This window comes from Ranitomeya imitator, chromosome 5 (assembly GCF_032444005.1).
Source record: "Ranitomeya imitator isolate aRanImi1 chromosome 5, aRanImi1.pri, whole genome shotgun sequence".
NCBI classification, from domain to species: domain Eukaryota; kingdom Metazoa; phylum Chordata; class Amphibia; order Anura; family Dendrobatidae; genus Ranitomeya; species Ranitomeya imitator.
In genome coordinates, this window is record NC_091286.1 from 122,878,247 (window position 1) to 122,891,865 (window position 13,619).

General features: G+C 41.3%; 1 protein-coding gene across 1 annotated transcript in view; it reads left to right on the plus strand.

The window, feature by feature from the left end:
- YIPF4 (Yip1 domain family member 4) overlaps positions 1-13,619 on the plus strand; it is a 61,558-nt gene that overhangs the window by 9,207 nt on the left and 38,732 nt on the right. Inside the window, exon 2 of the mRNA XM_069769119.1 lies at positions 11,057-11,210. Coding sequence (XP_069625220.1) covers positions 11,057-11,210 — 154 coding nt within the window. The remainder of the gene's footprint in view (positions 1-11,056; positions 11,211-13,619) is intronic.

Sequence of the window (13,619 nt, forward strand, 5' to 3'; positions counted from 1 at the left end):
ATCGGGCGATTCTGAACACGGCGATACCAAACATGTTTATATTTGATTTTTTTTTTTTAAATTGTTTTATTTTGAATGGAGCGAAGGGGGTGATTTGAACTTTTATATTTTTTTTAATGTTTTTAATATTTTTAAAACCTTTTTTTTTTTTTAACTTTTTGAATGCTTCAATAGTCTCCTTGGGAGACTACAAGCTACACTTGTCTGATCACCTCTGATACATAGCGCAGGGCAGCGACATTTAACATGTTAACAGCCGTGGGTGAATTGAGATTTCTCCAACGGCTGTTTCGTGCACATGTCAGTTGATCAGATCAGCTGTCCTGTCCCGGAAAAGGTGTGGGCTTACCACCGGAGCCCCCGCCAAATGTGGGGAAGCGTCCAATGACGGACTGTGTCAGTCATTGGACGTTAAGGGGTCAAGCCGGGGATGTGACATGGTACCTGATATCATGACATCTCCATTACTATAAATCAATACCATAATCGCCCACAGTATATGTAATGGATACCGTTCTGGCACCTATCATACGTAGGCTGTTACAGCGTCCGTTGCACGGGTATATCATGAAAAGCTTTTCTGCACACAACATTGTTTTTTCTATCATTCATCATAGTGCAGACTACACTACAGATACACACCTGTTGTTGACAGATCTCAAAAACAGGGCTGCAGAGTCAGTAAGCCAAACCACCGACTCCAAACTTCTCAAATTCCCTGACTTTCGACTCCACAGCACTGCGTCACTACTGAGCATGTACATAAAGGGCAGCACAGATTAATCTCCACTCTGACTCCACAGCACTGCCTCACTACTGAGCATGTACATAAAGGGCAGCACAGATTCATCTCCACTCTGACCCACAGCACTTGTCACTACTGAGCATGTACATAAAGTGCAGCACAGATTCATCTCCACTCTGACCCACAGCACTTGTCACTACTGAGCATGTACATAAATTTCAGCACAGATTCATCTCCACTCCCGACTCCACAGCACGGCCTCACTACTGAGCATGTACATAAAGTGCAGCACAGATTCATCTCCACTCCTGACTCCACAGCCCTGCCTCACTACTGAGCATGTACATAAAGTGCAGCACAGATTTATCTCCACTCCGACTCCACAGCACTGCCTCACTACTGAGCATGTACATAAAGTGCAGCACAGATTCATCTCCACTCCGACCCCACAGCCCTGCCTCACTACTGAGCATGTGCATAAAGTGCAGCACAGATTCATCTCCACTCCGACTCCACAGCCCTGCCTCACTACTGAGCATGTACATAAAGTGCAGCACAGATTCATCTCCACTCCCGACTCCACAGCCCTGCCTCACTACTGAGCATGTACATAAAGTGCAGCACAGATTCATCTCCACTCCCGACTCCACAGCCCTGCCTCACTACTGAGCATGTACATAAAGTGTCCACTAAAAGCTGAGATCTTTAGGTTAGGAACAGAACAGACATTTATAAGACATTTCATAACTTTCCCAAATTCTTACGAAAACATTTACACCACATCCTGCATTGTACTGATGATCCCAATTATATATTTTAGGAGTTGGTCCATTTTGTATCGATTCCAACTCCATCAAAATGGACACAGACTCTTCGACTACAAATCCCTGCCCAAAATAGTGTGCACCATTGTTACACAGTGGGAGACCTTCTCATCCAGTATACACTAAAGGTACCTTCACACATAACGATTTTGTTAACGATATTATTGCTTTTTGTGACGTAGCAACGATATCGTTAACAAAATCGTTATGCATGACAGCGACCAACGATCAGGCCCCTGCTGGGAGATCGTTGGTCGCTGGGAATGATCAGGACCTTTTTTTTTTGGTCGCTGATCACCCGCTGTCATCGCTGGATCGGCGTGTGTGACGCCGATCCAGCGATGTGTTCACTGGTAACCAGGGTAAATATTGGGTTACTAAGCGCAGGGCCGCGCTTAGTAACCAGATGTTTACCCTGGTTACCATTGTAAAAGTTAAAAAAGACAAACAGTACATACATTCCGGTGTCTGTCACGTCCCCCGGCGTCAGCTTCCCTGCACTGACTGTCAGCGCCGGCCGGCCGTAAAGCACAGCAGTGACGTCACCGCTGTGCTCTGCTTTACGGCCGGCCGGTCGCTGACACAGTGCAGGAAAGCTGACGCCGGGGGACGTGACAGACACCGGAATGTATGTACTGTTTTTTTTTTTTTTACTTTTACAATGGTAACCAGGGTAAACATCGGGTTACTAAGCGCGGCCCTGCGCTTAGTAACTTGATGTTTACCCTGGTTACCCGGGGACTTTGGCATCGTTGGTCGCTGGAGAGCTGTCTGTGTGACAGCTCTCCAGCGACCACACAGCGACGCTGCAGCGATCGGCATCGTTGTCTATATCGCTGCAGCGTCGCTAAATGTGACGGTACCTTAAAACACACTTGGCATGTTAGCAAAAAGTAGGGAACAGATAACCAACACATACATAGATTTGTTTAGGAGCTGTAAGCACAAAGCAATAGAATATTTATAATCAATCTAATGTTTAATCTGAGAACCAAATTTATATCGCTTGGTCTTGAGATATAATTTCACAGCACTGTAAATTTACAGCACGTGACTAACCATGGACCTTGCAGAGATGACAGGAGCGGTTTATTGCCACTTCTGTATAGTGTTTTGTCATCTACTTGTTACTCAGAGAGCACTCTGCTGAAGCTTCTCTTGGACCTCTCAATCACATGCTTGCTGGTTGTTTGCCCACTATAGCAGAGCTGCCAGAGCTAAGTACACCCAGATCAGCTGTGCCAATGACTTCTTTCACTGTAGTGAGCGGCTTTCTCCTGTAACTGGAGATCTTATGAATCCTCCTTTTACACTGGGAAATGCATAAGTTTCCTAGATATTTTTATGATCTTTTTGTGGATAAATTATGTAAAGAAAATATCTTTCCCAAAAGATCATTTTGTTTGTGTGTACAGTGGCTTGTGAAAGTATTCACCCCTTGGCATTTTTTATTTTTTGCTACCTCACAACCTGAAAGTTCACAGATTTTTTTTTTTTTTTGATGGTTTACATCAGTTCATGGAAAGATCATGCCTACCACTGTGAACATTGTTTTCTTTTTATTCTGAAGCAAAGAACAAATAAGATAAAATAACTGAAAACTTCACTGTGCATAACTCTTCATCCCCCTGTGGTCAATACGCTGTAGAGCCTGCTTTTGCAGCAAATACAGTTGCAAGTCGCTTTGGATAAGCCTCTATGAGCTTTTCACATCCTGACACGGGGATTTTTGCCCATTCCTCAAGGCAAAACTGCTCCAGCACCTTCAAGTTGGATGGTTTTCCTCTGGTGAACCTCAATCTTCAAGTCTGACCACATAGTCTCAATTGGATTAGTGTCTTGGCTTTGACTAGGCCTCTCCAAAATATTTACACGTTTTCCCTTAAAGGGAACCTGTCAGCAGGATTGTGCACAGTAACCTACACACAGTGTCAGGTCGGCACCGTTATATTGGTTAAAATGATCTCTTGGTTGATGAAATCCGTCTTGTGGTTGTTGTTGTTTAACCCCTTAATGACCGCCAATACGTCTTTTAACTGACCTGAGATATAAGAGAATAGCCTTCCCATACAGATGACAATCCAGCATCTGTTGGTTGTACACTATAGCTGACAACTTGCTGTATCAGCCACGATCAGTATTTGCGCCTTCTAAATCTGTTTAACCCCTTAGATGCTGCTGTCAATAGTGACTACATCATTATAAATGGTTAACAGAGTGTGGGGGCTTCTTCTGTATCCCAATTGGTGCCCTCAGATCATGATTTTGTTGTCCTGATGTTTGCGATGGCAATTCATGACCAAATAGCGGCCTTAGAGTCTGACGGCTGTAGTAATCTGTTTAGAAGTTAGCAACATTTAGGTGGTAAAAATACACATTTTCATTTCTGTCATGCCACTTTGCATTAATTCCTGTAAAGCACCTGAAGGGTTAATAAACTACCTGACAGCAGTTTTCAATATGTTTAGGGGTGCTGTTTTTAAAATGGTATCACGTTTGGGGGTTTCCCAATATATGGGACCCCTAAAGTCACTTCAAACATGGATAAGTCCCTAAAAAAATAAATGTGGTAAATTTCTTTGAAAAAATGAAAAATTGCTGCTACATTTTTAAACCTCCTAAAATGCTCACAAAATAAAAGAACATTTTACAAATGGTGCTGATATAAAGCAGACATGTGGGAAATGTTATTTATTAATGGTTTGCTGTTGTATGACTATCTGGATTAAAGGGATAATCATTCAAATTTAGAAAATTGCTAATTTTTTAACATTTTTCTCAAATTTTTTATATTTTTTATAAATAAACACAAAAAATGTTGAACTAAATTTACCATTATCATAAAGTATAATGTGTCACGAAAAAACAATCTCAAAATCACTAGGATTTGTTGAAGCGTTGCAGAGTTATTACCACATAAAGTGACACTGGTCAGATTTCAAAAATTTGGCTCGGTCACTAAGGGGTTAATCTTTATTTTCAGTTTTGAGTTAATGATATGCTCGTACTCCAGAGCGGCCTGTGGGGGTCTTCATGTGGTGCTCTGATTAGGTATTTATAATGCAGGCTTCTGCTAGGTCACTGATCCCTCACTGACCTGCCCCCTAGTTTACATAATATTATATATACATATTGAAAAAAATGATCTTATAGCTGCTGCTGCGAAGGCTCTGGCAGCACCATCTGGCTAGAGGAAAAAAAAAATCCCCCTTCAAGACTGAGACACCTGCACAATAGCTGCTATTGCGCATACGCTGGCAGTGCCATCTAGGAGGAGGACATTTTTTTCTTCTCTAACAAGATGGCGCCGCCAGCGTATGCGCAATAGCAGTTATTGACAATCACCGATAGCTACAACTGCGCAGGCACCGGTGGCGCCATCTTGGAGGAGGAAATTTTATTTTTTCTCCAGCAAGATGGCGCCTCTGGAACCTGCGCAGTAGCAGCTATTGGATCACCGATGGCTACTACTGCGTAGACGAGGTAGGCGCTATTTTCAAATGGATTTTATATATTTTTTTTAATATCAGGAGAACGTCAAACATATTAATTACGGTATATACACAGTATATATGTGATTATGCTGCAGGGCAGGTGCCTGCCTGCAAAAGGTTTTTTTTTTCAATATGTATATGTAATATTCATTATGTAAACTAGGGGCAGGTCGGGGTGGCAGCAATAGGCGCATAGTGCAGCACACCTTCATTAATGTAAGTCCACTAGTACCTCATCGTGCACCCTGCATTTTGGCTGCTTATTTACTCACTATTTGGTCTCCATTTCAGTGCATTGTGATTTATACTATATGACCTCATCAAATTTGATACTTTGCAAAATTTATCATTTTTTTTCAAAGGAATCTTTATATATATCCTAGTCACTTGACTATAATATTACTAGCATATATCATGAGATTCATATATCATTACAGTACTTTGCACTTTTTTTTTTGCATTTGCTTGCACTTTTTTTTCTTGGAACCTAATTTTCATTTGGGAGGAGACAGGACTAAATTAAGTATTTTTTAGGAGTGTGTATCTCCTTAATACATCTGAATTGCTGCTTATGTCCGTAGTATTTCATTTGCCCTTTTGCTGCCTTTTTTAATTAATGTCCTTTGTGTGTAAAGATTTTTTAGGCAGATCATTTTAAAGGGAACCTGTCACCCCCAAAATCAAAGATGAGCTAAGCCCCCGATGTACCCTGAAAGATGAAAAAAAGAGGTTAGATTATACTCACCCAGGGGCGGTCCCGGTACAATGGGCATCGCGGTCCGGTCCGGGGCCTCCCATCTTCATAGGATGACGTCCTCTTCTTGTCTTCACCCTGCCGCTCTGGCGCAGGTGTACTGATATGCCCTGTTGAGGGCAGAGCAAAGTAGTGCAGTGCGCAGGCGCCGGGCCTCTCTGACCTTTCCCAGTGCCTGCACACTGCAGTACTTTGCTCTGCGCTCAACAGGGAAGACAAAGTACGCCTGTGCCGGAGCCACAGCGTGAAAACAAGAAGAGGACGTCATTGTAAGAAGATGGAAGGCTCCGGACCGCGACGCCCATCGGATCGGACCGCCCCCCAGGTGAGTATAATCTAACCTCTTTTTCTCATCTTTCAGGGTACATCGGGGGCTTATCTACAGCATTACAGAATGCTGTAGATAAGCCCCTGATGCTGTTGGGCTTAGCTCATCTTCAATTTGGGGGTGACAGGTTCCCTATAATAAAATATCTGATATTGTAAATTTCTTTTGTTGATGCCTCTTTATCCCTTTAAACCATTCAGGATGTTGTATTATTTGCTTGTGTAGGAGGATAGACTACATATAAGTAGGATTTTGTGATATAATAAACCAGGTTTTGGCACAAAAAAGCGCTGCAAAATCTGATGCATGCATTTTTTGGTATGGATTTTCATTGTTCTTTCACCACCCATTACTTTCAGTGGGTCAAAAACACTGAAAGAAGTGACATGCTCTATTGTGTAAAACAACAACAAACAAACATGTAAAGCACAAAATACTGAGGACAAAAAAAAAACAATCGGTGGGCATGAGATCTCTGAAATCTCATAAACTTTGTTGGTACTATAAAACGTAGCTGGAAATTTGCATAAAAAAGCTTAGTGTGAACATAGCCTAAAGGCCCCTTCACATTAAGTGACGCTGCAGCGATACCGACAACGATCCGGATCGCTGCAGCGTCGCTGTTTGGTCGCTGGAGAGCTGTCACACAGACCGCTCTCCAGCGACCAACGATGCCGGTAACCAGGGTAAACATCGGGTAACTAAGCGCAGGGCCGCGCTTAGTAACCCGATGTTTACCCTGGTTACCATGCTAAAAGTAAAAAAAAACAAACACTAGATACTTACCTACCGCTGTCTGTCCTCCAGCGCTGCGCTCTGCTTCTCTGCTCTCCTCCTGTACTGGCTGGGAGCCGGAAAGCAGAGCGGTGACGTCACCGCTCTGCTTTCCGGCTCACAGCCAGTACAGGAGGAGTGCAGAGCACAGCGCTGGAGGACAGACAGCGTTAGGTAAGTATCTAGTGTTTGTTTTTTTTTACTTTTAGCATGGTTACCAGTGTAAACATCGGGTTACTAAGCGCGGCCCTGCGCTTAGTTACCCGATGTTTACCCTGGTTACCAGTGAAGACATCGCTGGATCGGTGTCACACACGCCGATCCAGGGAGATCCAGCGACGAAATAAAGTTCTGGACTTTATTCAGCGACCAACGATCTCCCAGCAGGGGCCTGATCGTTGGTCGCTGTCACACATAACGATTTCATTAACGATATCGTTGCTACGTCACAAATAGCAACGATATCGTTAACAATATCGTTATGTGTGAAGGTACCTTAAATGTTAGCAGTAGCTGTAGATTGGTAAAGATACAAATACGTTGTCGCCACACATATAAACAGTGTTTATACACCAGCAGCTTGTTCCGAATCAGCATGAGGAAATAATAGCAGATCTGCACTGCCCGATAGAATAACATTGGGCCAAGTGCTATCCGATAAAACATCAGAGAGCACTTGGCCGTGTTATACGGCAATGTTAGCGAGTCTTTACCATATGTTCACACAGCTTTTTCAGGTGGCTCCATAACCCGCCTGAAAAATTGCCAAATAAATGTTAAATAATAAACCTAGGCACTGCAATATAAAACAAATTTCTGTTCGTATGTTTTTTCTCTTGAACTTCTTTTAACCCTCCGTCACATACAACTGATCTGACAGGCGCTTCTCTTTTACTTTCATTTCTCCTTCCTCACCAGATTGTGAGGAAACCCCCTCCCTCCAGGTAGTCTCCTGTCTCTTGAAGGTCTGTGAAACCTGATATCACAGTTGGATTTCAGAGCTTCAGGGGAGAGGATATAGCTGCACAGATCTCTCAGGCTCATTGTATGTGAATACGTCACATTCAGTAAGGTTGGTATTTTATGTTTTTATTCATCACAATAGTTTATTTAGCTTGTTTTATGAATGTATAGCACAAAATGTGAGGCTATTTCATAGAAATAAGGGAGATTTTATAAAAGAAAGTGTGCTGCTCAGGCATATACAGTAGTTCCCTAACATATCCCTTCTCTTGCTTCAGATTATCTGCTGAAATGGAGAGGAAAATGTACAATTTATCCAAACAACTTGATGTTGAGGAAGTAACAAACATGCTGTTAGATGATAGAGACCTCACACTGAATGAGGATTTAGGAGAGGAAAGTGAGATTGATTCTCATGATGAGGTGGAAGAATGTGTCCTGGATTCTTAAACAGAGCAAGATGGTGACAGTGGTGAGGATGAAGAAGTTGGATCATATTATATTGGAAAAGATAAAAATACTAAATGGAACAAGAAGCCATTCCAGAAAAAACGTAGGGAACCTTTAAACATTATTACTCACCTTCCTGCAGTAATAGGAACTGCACGTAATGCAAAAACTGCAGTTGAATGCTGGAACAGTATATTTACAGATGACATTCTGGACTCTATTGTCACATATACCAACCAATATATAGACATTATAAAGGACAAGTACATCTGCAACAGAACCATCAAGCCCACAGATGAAATAGAACTGCGTGCTTTTTTTGGGTTACTGTACCTTGCAGGAGCTTATAGGGCAAATAGACAAAGTTTGGAGAAACTTTGGGGTAAAAATGGGGATGGAGTTGAAAAATGTAGCCTTGTTATGTCCATAAACAGATTCAAGATTCTAATTCGTTGCCTTCGGTTTGACGACAGAACTACCCGAACCGAACGCAAAACACATGACCGACTTGCTCCAATTCGTGATATATTTCAAAGATTTGTTGTAAACTGTAAACAAAGTTATTACCCTGGAGAGAATATCACTATTGACGAAATGCTCCCTGGTTTTCGTGGTAGATGTGCCTTTCGTCAATATATTCCATCAAAGCCAAACAAATATGGAATAAAAATGTATGCCCTTGTTGATGCCAGTAAGACCTACACTTACAACCTGGAAGTTTATGCAGGAAAACAACCAGAAGGTCCTTACTGTGTGAGCAACAAACCCATTGATGTTGTAAAAAGACTGGCTGAACCCTTATTTGGATCGGGTCGCAATATTACAGCTGACAATTGGTTTACAAGTTGTGATCTGATTGATTATCTGAAAATTCAGAAGCTGTCATATGTGGGAACTGTAAGAAAAAACAAAAGGGAATTGCCGCCACAGTTTGTAAGTGTGAAAGAGAGACAACAGTACAGCAGTATGTTTGCATTCCATAATGGAAAGGCTTTAGTTTCCTATGTACCACATGCCAAAAAAATCGTACTTCTTCTATCAACACTTCATGATGATGCTGCCATCGATCCTGGGACTGGGGCAGAAAAAAACCCGGAGATAATTACATTTTACAATGCCACCAAAGGGGGTGTGGATACAGCAGATCAGATGTGCTCCACTTTCAACGTCAGCAGAAACATCAAACGCTGGCCAATGGTCATATTTTTTGCTATGTTGAATTTGGGTGGTATAAATTCACAAGTAATTTATCTTGAAAACAAGCTTGAACCACTCCGTAGACGATTGTATCTGAAAAAATTGGCCCATGAACTAGTACTTGGAGAGCTACGCAGGAGAAGCGTGAAAACAATCGGTATCCCCTCTCGCCTTCAAGTTCAGCTCAAAAGGTTCCGCCCAGAAGATGATGGTGAAAAGTCACCATCTGCACCACCTCACAAAAGAAGGAGATGCACCACCTGCCAAACGGAAAGCGGAACTAGAAGGCTTTCAAATTATGAATGTCTCAAATGTCATAAAGCAATTTGCCTGACACATGCAAAAATGGTGTGTAATTCTTGCTATTTGCTCTGCAAGTGTGACTTTTCTGGGGAAACCTCAGCATCTACTTCTGATCGAATATGTTTTTAATAGTACTTAAGGTACCTTAAAATTAAGTTTGTGTTCAAAAATTTTCTTTGTACATTTTTTTGAGAGAGTCGAACTGGGGACTATTTGGCGGGAGTTTTGAAAAGTTTGTATTTCATAGTTATTAGTTTTATGTTAAGTAAATGTATTTTTTTGCAACTGATTATGTGTAGTCTCTTTTATTACATCCCTATGAAGGTCACTGATCACTTTTAGAGCACTGAAATTGCAAACATTAGATATTATAGGTATTTTTCCAGCAGGCGCCTGACAGGCACATTGTATGTGAACTCGTTAGTCCGAATATTGTATGTGACGGAGGGTTAAGCACTTCAGGTTTCCAGAGATGTCCTTTAAAAGAAGTGACTTGTCCATTCTCCAGGCGGCTTTTGCTTGATTGCCTCTCACTTGCTTTTTTTAATGCAAGTTAAAAAAAAGGGGGAAAAAATCCAACCCCAAAGAAGTTTAAAAAAACAACCGAAAAGTTGTCAAAAAAGACACTTTAAGACAAAAAAACACTGGCTTGTCTGTAAAAGTTTTCCTCCTGAAAAACTCACTCGGTTCGCTGTATCCATACAGTGTTATATGAAAAATAATGCAATTGTAGGAATAACCCTTTAAATGCCAAAAATAAAAATGGAAGCCCCAGAATTGCTGTTTTTAGGCCACAGTACAACATCCCCTATAACAAAAAGTGGTTAAAACAAGCCCTCTTACCGCTCCATCAACCGAAAAATATGTTACTGGTCTCTGAAAATGGCAAAACAGTTTGTTTTACAATGATTAGTATTTTTTTTTTTTTTAAATGGCTGAAGTATGTAAGTGTATATTTGTGTGTGTGTATATATATATATATATGCATATTTAAAATACACACTTATAAAAAATGAAAATCTTATTGCAGTACTTTGCTATTGCTGAAATTGTACTGTCCTGGGGAATCGTATTGTCATAGTATTGCAGAATGAAGGCAGAACCTAAAACAATGTCAGATTTGTTTTTTTTTTTTTTTTTTTCAAAATATCTAAAGATTGGTGACGGTAAACTTAGTCATCTTTTAAATGAATTACGGTAACTTAGTATATTTTCTTTCTATAGACCTCAGTGGCTCCATAGCTGCACCTGATGTAAAGTTAAACCTTGGTGGAGATTTCACGAGAGAATCAACAGCAACAACATTTCTACGACAAAGAGGCTATGGATGGTTGCTAGAAGTGGAAGAAAATGACCCTGAAGACAATAAGCCTCTTTTGTAAGTGTTTGCTCAGGTTTTGATTTTTTTGGTATGCTGTAAGTTTTGCCTATGTATTATACGTAGGTGTAATGTGACTATAGTAACTCATACGATATGTAAGATTTTGTTGCCTTCAAGAGCTAAAGAGAAAATCCAGCTTCATAATGGAGAAAACTGTAAAGACTGAGTGGGCATCTTACTTCAGGCAAATTGTTACTTAGGCTATGTTCACACGTTCCTGATTTCCCTCCTTTTTTTCAGGACTAAAAACCGCAGCTCTTGGCAGAAAACGCAGGTCCTTTTTTTGGTGCTTTTTTGGTGCGTTTTTTGATGCGTTTTTTTATGCGGTTTTCTATGCAGAGTCTGTGTGTTTTCTAGAAAGTTTTTTAGGGTTAAAATGGCTGAAAATACCCTAACCCTACCCCTAACCCTACCCCTAACCCTAACCCTACCCCTAACCCTAACCCTATTCTAACCTTAGTGGAAAAAAAAAAAATTCTTAATTTTTTTATTGTCCCTACCTATGGGGGTGACAAAGGGGGGGGGGGTCATTTACTATTTTTTTTATTTTGATCACTGAGATATGACCTATCTCAGTGATCAAAATGCACTTTGGAACGAATCTGCCGGCCGGCAGATTTGGCGGGCGCACTGCGCATGCGCCCGCCATTTTGCAAGATGGCGGCACCCAGGGAGAAGACGGCCGGACGGACACCGTGAGGCCGGGTAAGTATAAGGGGGGGAGATGAGGGCACGGGGGGGAGGGGCGTCGGAGCATGGGCGGGTGGGATTGGGGCACGGGGGGCAGCCACACTGCAGCGGTTCTGCACCACAAACCGCAGTAAAACCCGCAGATATATTTTTCATCTGCGGGTTTTACTGCGGATATCTCCTATAAAGGGATTGGCTACACATATGGCACTTCCCAAATTCAAATACACCTTATAAATAAACGGAAGCTGATGCCAAACTTTAAATATTTAAATGAGAATATCTTTATTCAATACATCGATAAAACCATATCAAAGTGGAGATACATATGCATACAAGATAGTGCTGCCATATACAGGTAACTAGTAACAGGACCATATATGCAATTTCCAAGTAAACGTAGTTGTTAATTCATACTGACATAGAGGCACATATAAAGAGCCCTTACAGAGACAATATAAAGATTCAAGTGAGGTCTATTATGCTATAGAGAGGGTATATACATAAAGTTTTGCACCATATTCATGGCTGCATGCCTAATCTAAATTCCCTTCAAGTTAGCACAATCCAATAAGTAAAGCCAATAGTAGAACCATAGCTATCTCAAGTAAATACTAATATGTATACTAGCCTCACACAAACCTCAATGCCAGCTCAGATAGATAAATAAAGTTTAATACATAACCTGTATATGCGGCACCTTCCCCGACGCGCGTTTCGCGTTCCGCTTCTTCTTAGAATAAAGATATTCTCATTTAAATATTTAAAGTTTGGCATCAGCTTCCGTTTATTTATAGGGTTTTACTGCGGGTTTGACCTCACAATGGAGGTCTATGGGTGCAGAACCGCTGCAGTTCCGCAAAAAGAAGTGACATGGTACTTCTTTTTTACCGCGGCTATTCAGCGCGGCTTTTTCCGCGATTTTCCGCAATGTGGGCACAGCAGTTCCTGTTTTCCATAGGGTACATTGTAATGTACCCTGCATGGAAAACAGCTGCGGACCCGCAGCGGGAAAATCGCGGCGATTCCGCATGAAAAAAAGGATGGTGTGAACATGGCCTTAAGTGAACAGGAGCCATAAAGCAAAGATCTCCATATTCCACAACACATTATTTCCTATTTCACGTCAAATTTATAATAGCTAAATCTTGGAAGTTAAATACAATATTTTCCATGGAAGAACTAAAATTATAGTTACTGTAATTACTCATATATTATGGAAAGCACAGTGTCTGCTCTCTCCAATAAGACCAGTGCTTTGGCCTTCAAATTGGCCAATTATCTCAGAAACATTCGTCACCCAAGCCTTTGACAATAACAATCTTGTCTATATTATGAGACTCCACTTACACTAGTTTGTACATAACAATTATACTTGTGCTCTAATCACTAAAACAGGGTTGGGGAAGCTTTTTCTGCTAAGGTCCATTTGGATTTTCATACCATAATCCGCAGGATATACAAAATTGTCAACTTAATTATCCTGCTATATTTGGTCAAACATTTATTTAAAGGGAACCTGTCACCCCCAAAATTGATGGTGAGGTAAGCTCACCATCATCAGGGGCTTATCTACAGCATTCTGTAATGCTGTAGATAAGCCCCCGATGTAACCTGAAAGAGGAGAAAAAGAGGTTAGATTATACTCACCCAGGGGCGGTTCCGTCAAATGGGTGTCTGAGGTCCACTCCGGCACCTCCCATCTTCATTCCATGA